This window comes from Ictidomys tridecemlineatus, chromosome 7, assembly GCF_052094955.1.
Source record: "Ictidomys tridecemlineatus isolate mIctTri1 chromosome 7, mIctTri1.hap1, whole genome shotgun sequence".
NCBI lineage: Eukaryota > Metazoa > Chordata > Mammalia > Rodentia > Sciuridae > Ictidomys > Ictidomys tridecemlineatus.
Genome location: NC_135483.1, coordinates 191,738,049 through 191,752,593, shown reverse-complemented (window position 1 = coordinate 191,752,593; position 14,545 = coordinate 191,738,049). Strand labels below are relative to the sequence as shown.

Here is a 14,545-nt window from a genome sequence, read left to right as displayed (position 1 = left end):
GGGTTTGCCGCTTTCTAGTGCTTCTTTTATGACCCTCGTATTTTAGAAGCACATTAGATGAGGCAGTTTTTATTTCTCGGGTCTGATCCTGGCAGGCATAATTCAGATTCAACGTTCTTCTATGTTGACTCAAGTTAGTTTTCTTCTACAGGCTTTTATTTTCTATTTAGTTAAACTTTTGCAAAAATAAGCATTTATAAAAATATAAAAGTTATACATGTTTTCAAAAAACATTAGAAAATACAAAAAAGTAGAAAAAATTACTCATAGTTTTACTACCCAAACACAACCACAGTTGGCATTCTGTTTTATTTCCTTCTGATCTTTTTCCATTCATTTTCCCCCCATGCTTGCTCTCACCCCCACCAGAATATGAGTGCTGGCATACTGTACTCATAATTCCTTCTCTGCGTTTCAGATAATGTTTGCCTCTTAAACCTTAGAAAGGAACTTTTTACCAGATAGTTAGGAGCCATAAAAACCAAAAGTAACGTGTGTATTTTTTTTTTTTTCATTTCAATTTGGACAAGTCCATTGGAGACACTCAGGGAAATGTGTTATGGGTTCTGGATGGCACCATGGCATTAGCGTCCATTGTTAGGTATGCTATAGGGTTTTTTATTTTATTTATTTATTTATTTATTTTTTAGTTATAGGACACAACACCTTTATTTTATTTATTTATGTGCTGCTGAGGATCAAACCCAGTGCCCCACACATGCAAGGCAAGCACTCTACCACTGAGCCACAACCCCAGCCCCAGGGTTGTGTTTATATTAAAGGAAGTCCACAGTTTTTAGAGTTGCATATGAAAGTACATATAAGTGAAAGGACCTGACTATGGTTTGTTTCAAAACACTGTATCAAAAACCAAAATCTTAACAGTAGTTGAATTTGGGAGATGTGCAAAGAGCATTTAATGTGCTATTTTCTTTACTTTCAGGTATATCTGAAAAACTGCAGGTTAAAAATTTAAAAATAAAGTATACATAGTTACAATAATCACATAGTTTTAAAGGCTTGTTATGAAAGACAGTAACCCTCTGTTCTCCTCTCGTCTGTCCCTCCTCATGATAACCACTTTTTTTTTTTTTTTTTTTTTTGGTGCCTGGGATTGAACACAGGGGCACTTAACCACTGGGCCACCACATCCCCAGCCCTTTTTATATTTTACTTAGAGACAGGGTCTTCCTGGATTGCTTAGGGCCTTGCTAAGTTGCTGAGACCTTTTCAGGGGTCCATGAGGTCAAAACTGGTTTCATAATAACACTAAGGCACTGCATGGCTTGTCCCATGTATTGATATTACACAGATGGTCCAAAAGCACTGAGGGGTTTGGGTATTGCTGTTTGGGTATCAATCACCAAATTATGGCCCAGTGGGTCAAATCCAACCTGCCATCTGAATTTAAATAAAGTTTTCCTGGCACAGAGCCAAGCTGTTTCATTTACCTGTCATCTGCTCCCCTGCTAGAGTGTGAGAGTTCCATAGCTATGACCGAGAAGGTGGCTTGTGAAATCAGAGATATTCACCATTTGGGCCTTTATAGGAAGTGTCTTAAACCCTGATCTAGGTGATTCCTTCCGTTCTTCCCTGTGCTGATTTATGTTTCCTATGTCCAATATCTTTCTCTTTCTTTTTTGGGGGGGTGGGGTATTGGGGGTTGAACTCAACCACTGAGCCACATCCCCAGCCCTGTTTGTATTTTATTTAGAGACAGGGTGGGGTGGCAGGGTGGGGTGGCGGGGTGGGTCTCACTGATTGGCTTAGCGCCTTGTTTTTGCTGTGGCTGGCTTGGAACTCCAATCCTCCTGCCTCAGCCTCTTGAGGTGCTGGGATTATAGGTGTGCACCACTGTGCCCGATTCTTTCTTTTTTTTTATTTACTCCTTCATTCTAGTGAAGCCTATTCTCTGGCAGCTTTGTGAGAAACAGTGTACCAGAAGTACTTTTTGTCTCAAAATGTCCTCTCCTACTCTTGCAGTTTACTGAAAGCTAGGTACAAAACTTTGGTATGGAGATCACAGACTTTCAGACATGGAGGTTTTCTTCACTGTCACGTGGCTTCTAGAGTTGTGGTAGAAAAGTACTAGTTATTCTGGTTTCTGATCTACTGTAGGCGATCCCCTCCTGCATCTTATTCTTTGTCTCCAGAGTTCTAGAATTTTCTGGTGGTGTGTCTTGGAGACATGTTTCCACCACTATGCTGGCAACGAGCTCTTCCAATCTGGAAAGTCTTCCAGAAATAGAGCATTTCCTAGAATGATTTTGCCCACCCCATCCCCATATTTGTTTAATTGGTAATATTAGGGTGTACATAATGGTGGGATTCATGGTTCCATGTTTTTACATGCCTGTTGATCATTTCTTTCCTTTTGATCTCTTTGCTATTTCTAGTATGCTCGTTGAGCAGATGCTGGATACCTTGGACTGGTCCTCTAAATTACTTGTCGTTTCTATCTCTTTCTGGAATAATTCTTCAACTTCACTTCCAACTGGAATCTTGAATCTTTTTCATTTCTTCTATCTTGTGATATAGATAACTCTCTTTAAAAAATTCTATAAAGATATCATTTCTTTTCCTTGTTAGTGTTTTGTCCTAGTTGCTTTTCTTTATTAGATTACTTTACCTTTCTATGTAATATTAGACACTCTCCTCTTGGTTGTCCCTTCAGACATGAAAGTGAAATACTAAAAAACTGTGATAGGGCAGTGGGGCTCACTGTCTGTGAGCTTTACTGCAGAAGAGAGCTGGGCTGCTCCTTGGGAAACCCTTAAGGTTATTAGTATGCCTTTATTATTTACTACTCAGACTCTTCAGAGAAAGATGTTTCCATCTCCTAACTCATGGGTGCAGGCCTGGCCCCCAGAACTCTGGAGTTGGTGGAAAGAACTTTCAGTATGCCAACATTCACTCGATCCCTAGGCCCAGCAGCACTGAGTGTGTCACTGTGCCTCAGTTCAGACACCTTCCTCTGTCCTGTCCAGAAAATAAATTTCTGGTCTTCTGTGTAGAACATGGGAACTAATCTTTTTTAAAATAAACTTGCAACTGATACTGTTGCAGCCTCATGTTCACCCACCACTCCCTGCCTTCCAGAGTTATCTAGTGCTGTCAATTTCTGGATTTTTTTTTTTTTGTTTTTGGCTTCCTCTGTTGCTGGCTCAGGAATCAACTTTCTCAGGACTGCTAAGTCAGTTACCACTCATCCATCTGCTACCCAACTTCCAAAATTTTGTTGCTGTTGTCTCCTCTCCCACTCTCTTTGTCCTTGTGGGTTTATGTCTTCAAAAAAAATTCTCTTTATTGTTGTTTTAGTGAGGTTTGGGAGGGAATGAAAGTAAATGTGGGTATTCGATCTTCCATCTTTATTTGGAATCTCTTAATAATAATTACCTTTTTTAAAAAACTTCTATTAAATATTACAGCATAAACATTTGCCATGTTCTTCAATGGTCTTTGTAATCAGCTTTAGTAACTGTATAACATTCCAGATTAGACACCATAGTTTATTTATCATTACCCTATTCTGGATGTGCAGAGCTGTTGTTCTGGGGGAAGAAACTGCTTTTTTTTTTAAAAAAATCTTTCTTTACCAACTCCCTTCTTCCCCGCGTCTGGGACATGCTTGCTGATGTTCCACAGTGCCCCAGGGTTTTGTACCCTGTGTCTTGACACAGTGCTACCTTGCTGCCTAGCCTACACACCCCCAGTCACCCTGCACCCTGATGCAGCACTCATCTTTTGAAATGCCACATTCCTCATGAAACATTATGAATCCTAGCAGCCGCAATTCATCTGTGACTGCCATTTCAGACTTTCCCTAGTTTGATGTTGCACATCTTTGCAAACTCTCCCCATTCATTAATGCCCTCCTCCCCCAGGCCCTGCTCCCTTCCTGTAGTGGGGCCGCCTGCCTCCCAGTACATACCCAACCTCACTGAAACCCACTTAGTCTTGGGCAAAAATCAGCTCCTGCCTCCCAGGTGGGGCTGACAGTCAGTTGAGGCCAGAGCCCTCGCACTTCCTTCTCACCACCCTTCCACAGCAGCACCACAGCCCAGCATCAGGCACACCACAGGTGATTCCCACCACAAAGTACGGGATGCTGGTAAGCAGAGAATGAATGGCAAGATGTAAGTTGTTACCTTGCCCTCGGGAGTCAGCGTCCAGATCACAGAGAAGGTCAGCTTGTCCGTCATGGGGTTGAGACTACACAGCTCCTCACATAGCAGCCTGGGAAGCATGGGGACCACCTGTGAACAGAGGATAGCTGTAAGCACGTTTCAGCACTTTTGGTGAGCAGGTTGAGTTCTCAGGTGTTTCTGTTCCCATAAGATTCTGAGGAAAGACCATGCTGTCTCAGGCTCTTCCAGGAGCTTCCACTGTCAAGGAAATATAATCTGGGAAAGTGGAAAGAGTTGCTTACAGAAGCTAAAAGAGATACCGTAGCCATGAGAAAAGAGCTACCCTTTGCTATCCACAGTCTGCCCTCTGGTTCTTCATCCATGGATTCAACAAACCTTGGATGGAAAATATATTTTAGAAATCGCATCTCTACTGAACATGTACAGTCTTTTTCTTGCCATCATCACTAAACAACACAATATAACAACTATTTACATATCACTGACATTGTATTACGGTTTATAAGTAATATAGAGACGATTTAAAATATTCAGGAGGATTGTGAGTTACATGCAAATACCATATCATTCTATAAAAGGGTTTGGAGCATCATTGGGTTCTGGTATCCACAGGAGTTCCGGAATGAGTCCCCATGGATAGCAGGGTCAGCTACCTTAAAGGTAAAGCTCTACACTCAAGAATGACTGCAGCTTGTGGCTATAACTATTCTGGTTGAACAATACACTTAAGAACCCAAAGCCTGAAGACAAAGTCTTCACAGCATCATCAGAGTAAAATCAAGCTACTCCCTGATTTAGTAATTGCATATAACACAATTTACCAAATTATATGTTGGAACATTAACAGAATAAGAAAATGTCACTATTGCAATAAAGCAGAAAAGTTCTTAAGTGCAGTTCTCTAGATGAACCTTGGTCAGCCAGTCATCCATTTTGCAGTTTTAACGCCTAAGTGATTTCTTCCCATTTATCTTTCAATCCCATAATAGGATGATTTGATGTTATCCTTTTAAATTAAACTTTTTACTTTCCAATGATGATTTTTAGCTGCTCCAGAATACTACTGTTTCTCTGTAATATTACTGTTTCTCTATAATTCCAAAGATAAAATGAGACTCTACCTGTACCTCCTGAGGAAACTTCCCACACTCTCCCTCCTGCCTTCAAATTTGCTTGCTCTGTCTCCCACATTTTCCTACTTCAGATGGAATCAATCACCAGTTACTTCCCTCCACATTCACTGAAGACCTGCTTGCTCCTCTTGCTGTGTTGAGGGTTGAGGGCCTGTGCTGACCAACCAAGAAGGAACAGGCAGGAGGGACCATTATGCAGTACTAGGGGTAAACCCAGCTGACTTCTTGAGTGGTAATAACAAAACCAGCCCCAGTGGTTTCTTATTCTATGTGAAGTATCTGTACCACACCCTGCTTCAGTACACTAAACATCTTTGGTATAGAAAAGTAAATTCTAGAACTCATGGCCCATATCAGTAACATCTAATTAATAGTTGTTTGGCATTATTTTAAAGGACACTACTTTTAAACATCTATTGTTAAATCTGATGAGGACCTGAAAACTTTTGGCAATGCTCTCATGGGCAACTACTTTTGAAATGCTTTTCTTGCCCTTGCTTTTGCACAGTTCCAATAAACTATATTTTCTTTGCTAAATTGTTTAATAGTGCATTAAACTGGATCTTAATATTGAATACTTTCTCGTGGTGTCAAATGTTTTACAGCGTAGTATATCTTTACCTTTATCAACATACTGTATAAAATGGGAAGGTCTCAACTTCATACTAAATCATGGTTAGATTATGAAGATCTCACATAATTTTCAGCCTCTGAATTATGAACTGAACTGTCCCCACCACCCTAACCCCAAACATATGTTGAAGCCCCAACCACCAATTTGACAGTACTTGGATATAGGATCTTTAGGAGATCAATTAAGATGAAATGAAGTCCTAAGGGTGGGGCCCAGCTCCATAGGATTCAAGACTTTATAAGAAGAAAAAGGGAGAGAGAACACACACATTTGATCTCTTCAAGTGGGTACAGAAATGAGGCCATGTGAGGACACAGCCATAGTCAAGCCAGGAAGAGAGCTCTCACCAGGAACCAAATTGGCCAGCACCTTCATCTGGGACTCATAGACTTCAAAACTGTGAAAAATAAATGTCCACTGTTGAAGCCATGTAGTCTGTGGTATACTGTTATGGAGCCTGAGACAGACTGTCAAGTTTTCTGGGTGTGCACTCCTGTATTCTTCTCTGGGCTGCATTATCAGATCATGACACCAAATATATTTTGGACACTGGCTGCAATGCCAGTGTGCTTGCTGCTATGATATTAGTCCAGGGCGTAATATCTTTTAATATCATTTTTAAAAGATAGAATAGTGTAGTTCAAGGCAGTATCTACTTTAAGTCACAAAACTGAGCTTTGGAAAATGTAACCTAATTCCTGACATCATGTTTTAAGTTTTTGTTAAAAGAAAGTTATTACAACTTGGGGTGGGACTGGATCCTGGAATAATGAAAATAAAACACAAAACAAAAACACTGAGGGAAAATCACTCAAATCCAAATGAAGTACAGAGCGAGTTCACAGTAATGTTGCAATGTCAGTTCCCTGGTCCTGACTCGTGGCTGGCAGTGCAGGTGTTAACAATGGGGGCAGCATTGTCATCTGAGACTCTGTCCTGTCTTGACAACATTCCCGTACATCTAAAAGTATTCTAAATTAAAAGAGGTTATTAAAAAGAAAGCCAGGGCTGTAGTTGTGGCTCAGTGGTAGAGCACTTGGCTGGTATATGTGGGGCATTGGGTTTGATTCTCAATACCACATGTAAATAAATAAATAAAATAAAGGTCTACTGACAAACTAAAATATATGTATACATATAAATTTAAGAAAAAGGAAAGCCAGTGTTTTCATAACGGATCTTGTGTTATACACTTCGATAAGAAATAAACTTATGCTAACGCAATTATGCTCATGAATCATGCTCTGTTTTTATACCTTTGAGTTTGGGATTAATATTTTATTTGCAAAAAGAGCTTCACCATTAAAGAAACAAAACCCAAAACAAAGTCTAAAGTCTATTAAGCAGTTGAGGGCTGGGCAGGTGCATCAACAACCCTGAGCAGGAAGAGAAGGCAGGCTGGGACGCCTGAGGCCTGGGGTCTCATCCTGGCCCAGCTCTTCCTGTGTGATCTGGGCAAGTTAGTACAATTCCAGGTCTCGGTTTCCTCAGTAGAAAAACAATATTGAAGATGCTCAATAAAGTCAGCTCATGGTGTCCAAGCTCCTGCGTCACCAGGCTTAGCCTGCTGTTCAGACTTGTGCCCAGACGCTCCCTTCTAATACCCATATCGCCAGCAGCACAGACCTTTCCACTGCAGGTCCTACACCTGCCCTGCCTTTGCACTGCTCAGGCTCTTGCACATGTTGTTCCCTCTTTCTGGAACACTTTTCTGGAAGTTTTGCATCTGGCAAACTATGGTACATTCTCCCAGATTCGGTTGATCTCCATCTCTAAAGAGCTTATCCAATCTCCCCCAGAGAACACATTGTGATTTGTTCACCTCCCCTGTTCATTCAGAGGATGAGGGGCAGTCCCAGCCAGCCAGCCAGCCACTCACTCCATCCTTCCTCCATGACACTTCCACACTGCTGACCACACTATGTCCTAACTGGCTTCAGGTGCCTCCTTCTTCCTCTGGACTGGAGAACCTCAAGAACAAGGACAGGGGTCTTGCCCTAGGCTTGGACCCAGCACCTGACACACAGCAGACCCCGTCAGTCTGCACACAAACTGTCTTTTGCTCAGAAAACGGATGACCCTTGATTTTTTTATTTGCTGTTTTACTGAATCACATAAAAACATTTTATGAATTACCTGGTAGACTTCTACTTAAACATCTTTACACAAAAATTTCATAGGCTATTAGTGTTTTAAGTATAATGTAAACTGTGTTAGCCACTGCTCCTAAAAACAACCAGTACATCCAGTGGCTACCCAGTTATCCAAACTGCTCTACAATTCATGCTGCAGTAGTGAGATGCCAAAGAACCTAAGTGCTCACGAAGAAGCAAATCACAAAAGCTTTTTGGGTAGAATAATTATATTTAATTTTTAAGGTACAGTCCTTTTAATAAACTTTTCACCAGATCTGGAGGCAGAAATCAGATGGAAGGCAAAGAAAACAGTCTTGGTGTCAACAGAGTTTTGTAAATAGGTAGTTGGGCTTCTGTCTCTCAAAAGAGAAGGAATTAAGAGGTTACAAGCACACTTGTGGTCTGGTACACCATAGCCTCTCATAAATGGGGCCTGACTCACAGGGGTCCCCTGCCCAGCAAGCATCCCTTCGGGAGGGCTGGCGAGGTGGACAGCCACTTGAGAACCCCTTTCTCAAATACATGCCCGTTTCCATCAGGTAGAAACCTGCCTGGACCCTGGTGCAGCATGTGTGAGGCCCTTCATGGAAGCTGGAGACATGAGCCAGGGTGACAAGTGCAGAAACCATGCATGGCTGGAAGAGAAGCCCCCCCCCCCCCCCCAGGAAGAGAGAAACCTTGGCTGTCCTTAGCCCCTGTCACTGCTCCTCAACCACCTGATGTTGGCTTCCCTCTCGCGTCCTCCTCAGCTGAGCAGGGACTACTTCAATGCTCCAGCTCCCTCCCTCCTACTGCCCTAGCTAAAAAACCCAAGGACAACCTCACAACTGTCTTACCTGCATTTGCAATCCTGGTGAGCGGAGATGGGGACAGGGAAACTGGCTGGGCCATGTGGAGATGGGTCTCCAAACAGCCTCTGCTCTTACTTCATAAGACTGGCAGGTCTTTTGTACTCAACTCTGGTAGCTCCCTCTCCATGCCCTTCAGGTTCAATTCTAAAATGCTATAGCACTCCTCCAACCTCCCACCCAGCTGCGTTCACACTCTCTCTTTCATATGAAAATCTCAACTCTCCTTCACAGAGAAAACTGAGATGCCAAACCTCATCCCTCACAAGTACCCTTGTAGCATTTTCCTTCAACTGTTTCTCTGGACCCTGTGTGCCCTGGTCCTCTGCTATTTCACAATGTGTATTCTCTTGTCCAAAGCCTAGACCCCTCCACCCAGCTCTTCCCAGTGAGCAATCTGATCTACTTGGCCTCTCCCTCCCTGGAGCCAGGACACAAGGTCAGAGCTGCCATTCTTTATGGTGGACCTTTCTTCTCCCCAGCCTACGTCCCAGTCTCCCACTTTTCACAGTAGTCTCTTAGTATACTGGTATGGAGTCTTTGTCTTTTTTCTGTGCATAACATGACTATACTTCAGGTAAGACATTTTATATTAAAGATGTATACATTTCATTTATGTTAGTAATATAAATGTGTGTGTATATAGGTACCCATGTGTATACACATATTTTTAAAAATTTTTCTTATTTAAAAAATTTGTTTTGCAGTTCTGGGGACTGAACTCCTTGAATATGATTGTAGGCAAGTATTCTACCCCTGACTTTATCCCTCTAGTCTTTTATTTTTGTGAGACAGGGTCTCACTAAGTTGCCCAGGCTGCGATTCTCCTGCCCCAGCCTCCTGAGTTGCTGGGATTACAGGCCTGCACTACCAAGCCTAGCCACCCCAGGGCCTTTACTGGACTCCTCTCCCTGCCCTTCGCTTTCCCTCTTCCCCAAGGATCTCCTGAGTCAATGTCTCTCTCTGTTGACAGCAGTACTCTGACCCAAGTTAAATAAGCAAAAACCAAAACTCCCTTCAAAACCACTCAAAAACCAAAACACCACACTCACACCTCCGAGCCATGCCCCTCTCCTCACACACAGACCATAGCCATGGGTCATCTTGTGGCTCTTCCACTCCCGTGGCCCATCACATCCAGTCAGTTCCCGAGTCCTGAAGGTCTGACCTCTCTCAACTGAATCTCTTCACCTCTCCCTTCATCCACACTGTTCAAGTGCGACACTTCTTTTTCTCTCTCATGATTTAGTCTAACAATCTCCTAAGCCAGTGGCAGAGTTCTGGAGTGTAAATCATTCTGGATAAGATTTCTGCTAGAGTTTGGACACGGTTTGAATGTGTCCATGTGTTCAGAGCTTGGTCCCCAGTATGGGTGTTGAGAGGTAGTAGGACCTTTAAAAGGCAGGCCAGGACTGGCTCCTCCCATCACTTTAAAGGCCTTCTAGCCACTTGATCTCTCCCTTTCACACAGCTCCTGCCATTGTGGTGCCATCTGCCATGAGGTGATACAGACAAGGGTGGGGCCACTCCCCAGAGCTGGCATTACACTGTTTAGATTTTCAGCCTCCAAATCAGAGCTAAATAAACTTTTTCTTTATACACATCCAACTTTGGGTATTTTTTTTATAGTAGCAAAAAACAGATTCATACAACTTCCTTTTTAAATGTTTAAAAAAATATGGAACACTTTACAAATTTGCATGCCGTCTTTCCATAGGGGCTCTGCGTATCTCTGTACTGTTCCAGTTTGAGTGTGGGTGTGCTGCCAAAGAGAGCACCACCTTCCTCCTGTCGTTGACCTTTCTGCATCTTCTCACCAAACTCCACCATGACCACCTGCAGGTGCACATTAGGACATGCTGCCTTCACCTTCCCAATCATTGTTGAGCTGAATTTAATCACCAGGATTTTCACCTGTCCTATGGACGAGGAAGGGCCCAACTGCCTCCAGTGAGGCCAAGAGTCTCTGGCAAAGTCTGTACTCTCCATAGTCAGCGAGTGTCCAGAAGTCACAGGTAGCCATGAACTGCTAGGGACAAGCTGGTCTCCAAGGGGGCAGTAAAGATAAAGGGGGCATCTAACTTCTCCCACTTACTTAACCTTTGCCTCTCCTTACTTTCTGTTTTGTGAAAAGGACTGCAGGATTGGGAGTAGGCTGAAATCTGGGGTAACTATGAAATGCTGCTTGTTTGGAATGTCCATTTGGTGCACTGTCTGTAGACACCTAAGTTTTCCTGGGGCTAGTTAGACACCGTGGTGCTGGTAAATTCTCTGAAAATTCTGTGAGCAAAGATCTCCATTTAGGATGGTTACTGTTCATTTAAAGTTTCAGGAAGACATGACCCTGGTACTAATAATGATTTCTGTGCCTTGGGCCTCAGCCTCCTACAGCCAGAGAGTGCTCAGGTTGACCCAATCACTTCCCTATCTGCCCTCTTGGTAAAGCCCAAGCAACTCAGCCTGCCACTTCAGACCCCTCCATGGAACATCATTTCTTGGCTCCTCCTTTAGGAGTTTTAACTCACACCCCAGAGATTCCAAACTACATGCTGCTCCTTGAACACACCACTTCTAGCTCCTGCTTGGAAGGCCCTCGCTACCCACTTCTGACCATCTGGAAGTTTTCTACTCAAAATGTGAAACATGGTACAAAAATTGATTGTTAGGTGATGCCTTTATGCCCCTTCAAAAGTTCCTCTCCCTGCACCATGCAGGTAAGTATGAATTCTCTCCTCTCTTTATGTCTTCACTTTGGGCACTTCTGTCACTGAAGACAGCCCAGAGCACTTCAAATGTTAGTTAAGTGCCCTCTTCCTCTGACTTCCGCAGGGCAAGGCCGCCTCCACCTCGTCTTCATATCCCTAGGGCCTGGCACACAGCTAGTACTCAATAAATTCCAAGTGGATCAGAAAAGGAAAAGGAGCTTGAAGCATGCGCCATGGTCAGGTCCAAAGTTAAGTCGGGGTACAGCTTAGAAGCTGGCCGTGGAAAAAAGGGGCAGATGACAGAACCCTGACTTTCTAAGCATTCTGGACCAGGGCTTGGGAGAGTTGAGAGAAACTGATCATTTGGGCAGCTGGGTGGGGGTACTAACAAGACTATAAAATCTTACATTAACCTCAGAGAGCAGAAACATCTGCAAAAGCCACAGCGGCGGGCTGGCCAAGTTCAGCAGCGGGTTAGCCAGGACAGCCCTGTGACCAACGGAAAGGGCCACAGAAGGGAAGAATCAATCACCAGACAAGGAGGAGCAGGAAGGATGAGCTATGACATCGGGTCAGATGACCACAACCCACGGGGGGCTCTCCAATGTCTGTAGGGCCTCTCAGCCTCTCTGTACCTTTCAGCCCAGGCTTTGGCAGGCCTCCACCTAAACACCCCCACAACCTAAGTGCCCATCAGCCCAGATCTGCAGCCTGACAACGTGGTGAGTTTTTTTGCTTTTCTCTGAGGACTTCGAGGTTTTAACACCAAGGTACACTTTAGATCCTTACTTGCCCACTGAAACAACATCAAGGAAATAGATAATTTGTTTTCTGGCCAACATCTCTGTTTAAAGAGTTTTCTTTTTCATATCAACACTTCCATGACTTCAAAATTTGATCAACTTTTTGCTACACAGTTTGACATTAACAAAACATCAACACAGACAATCTGCTGGTGTCAGAAAGGAACATCTTAAAACTGTCTGGATGTGACATGAAGCCAGGCTTCCAATCCTCATCTTTGATGTCTATTATAAAGCAGTACCAATAAAATATCATGGAGATTTATGGGCGAACTTTCATTTGAGCTGTTTCACACCTAAAATAACATGAGTGGATGAGCCAGTAGGCAGAAAATTTAGGTTTAGGTTTCAACTGTTTAGGTTTTCTTTTACTTTTAAAACTTAATTTACTTACTTAAAAAAAAATTACCTTAAAACTTAAAATTACATTGTGTTCTCTCCCAGAGAAAACAGTGGAGAGGCATTAACTGCACAGATATCATGTCCTTCTGAGAAGAATGGGTTCGAGTTCAGGTAGACAGTTGACCTCTGTCCCAACAGAACCATCTTTTGTCAAAAAGAAAAGATGTTTTTTCACGGGATTTAAACAGATGCTATTTAAATTTAACTTTCTGCCTGAGTACACTCTATTGTTAAGAAGAGTTAACAAATACTTATTACTGTGAGTAAAATCTCAACTAAAAGAATTTCATTTAAAAGTCAGTGGGACGGGCCCAAGATTGGTTTCACTGCACATTGTCCTGCTCCACAGGAGGACTCCCCCAACCAAGCTGAGATTGTAATTCTGACCATCAGTCACTTATAGGTCAGCCTCTGAATGAAAAGAAGTCAGAGCCACATTCTCTATAGATGGGAAATCAACCGGAACCCCCAGCCCCACTCCCACCCCCATCTTCCTTCCCCTGAGTGATGAAGTTGGGAAAAATGATTCTGCCAAAGGAGAAAGCAAGAGAATCTGGAGGGGGAGCAGCGGCTCATCCAGCTTTTAAGAAGACCTTTATAGGCAAAATGAAGTGAAAACAGCAGAAAAGTTCCTGGACACAGTCCTTTAAGAAACAAAAATGAGTAGGAAGAAAGGTCAGAGCAATGGTTCAAAGGCATGAGAAGGCCCAGCTGCTGCTTTCCAAGGCTGTGGGCTGGCAGCAGAGGCACACAGGCCCTTCTGCCCAGCTCCATACCTGCAGGATTCAGCAGCAGAGCCCTGGCTCAGCAGGCCCCAGGAGAGACACTAGGATTGTGACAACCATGAAACCGTCCAGAGAGTGGGGAAGAAAACATGTTTAGCTGTTCAACCCACCTTTATTTATTTTTCATTTTCTGATTTTAAAACAGAATTCCTGGTTTTAAAAGGAGAATGCAGCAGCTGGACAAGAGAAAGTCACCTGCTTAGAAGAAATATCTTTAATGGCTTCAAATTCTTAAATATTCAAAGAATACTTAACTGAAGAGCAAAGTAAATTTTTCTAATTGGGGAGAACGTTTCACATTTATTCACTTAGTGTGGACTTTAGAGTTTAAGAAACCACTTCAAAGATTGAAGTTTAAGAGATGACTTCTCTTTCTCTTTCCGTCATAACATTATAGTCTCTGCAGATAAAAGGAATTTGGAGTCTCGTCTTCCTTCTTTAAGAGGCTCTGGATCAGGCAAGGGCTGGGTTTGGCCAAGGGCATTCTGAGGCAGGAAGTGAGGATGGATGCCTCCAACTGGAAGTCATGTTAAGTGCAATCAACATTAAGTACCATAACTATGTCCTCAGGAGGGCCATACTAAGGAAGAACCTGGACCTTGATGTGGTTTCTCTGCCTTGGTAGGCTGGATAGAGGATCCTAAAGGAGTTAAAGTGGAATGGCAATTGCCCCCAAAGCTTCAAAATAAAAATACATGTTTTAAGTATAACATGTATATATAAATGTATAAGCCATGAAAGTTTGATTTATTTTCATGAACTGAACCCACTTCAAGACTCAATGGAAGTCCCCACTTCCACTGAGAGCTTCTTCCCATCAAGGGTAACCACGACCCTGACTTCTAATGGTGTAGATTAGTTTTACCTGGTTTTGAACTTGTATGGATGGAATCTATCCTTGTGTCTGAATTCTTTCACCATTAAAGCTGTTGTGTGAATCCACTGTGCTTTC

General features: G+C 42.9%; 1 protein-coding gene and 1 non-coding gene across 19 annotated transcripts in view; both read right to left on the bottom strand.

Annotated features, from left to right (window-relative positions):
• Dis3l2 (DIS3 like 3'-5' exoribonuclease 2) overlaps positions 1-14,545 on the bottom strand; it is a 339,632-nt gene that overhangs the window by 72,429 nt on the left and 252,658 nt on the right. For 17 of the 18 annotated variants that reach the window (XM_078018215.1, XM_040268004.2, XM_078018225.1 and 14 more), the window contains one exon: positions 4,149-4,256. In XM_078018215.1, coding sequence (XP_077874341.1) covers positions 4,149-4,256 — 108 coding nt within the window. Of the gene's footprint in view, positions 1-4,148; positions 4,257-14,545 lie in introns of those variants that run through there. The other variant, XR_013424398.1, reaches the window with a different exon arrangement.
• LOC120883805 (U6 spliceosomal RNA) lies at positions 10,571-10,676 on the bottom strand. The gene has a single exon (XR_005725997.1). It is a non-coding gene; the product is annotated as a U6 spliceosomal RNA (small nuclear RNA).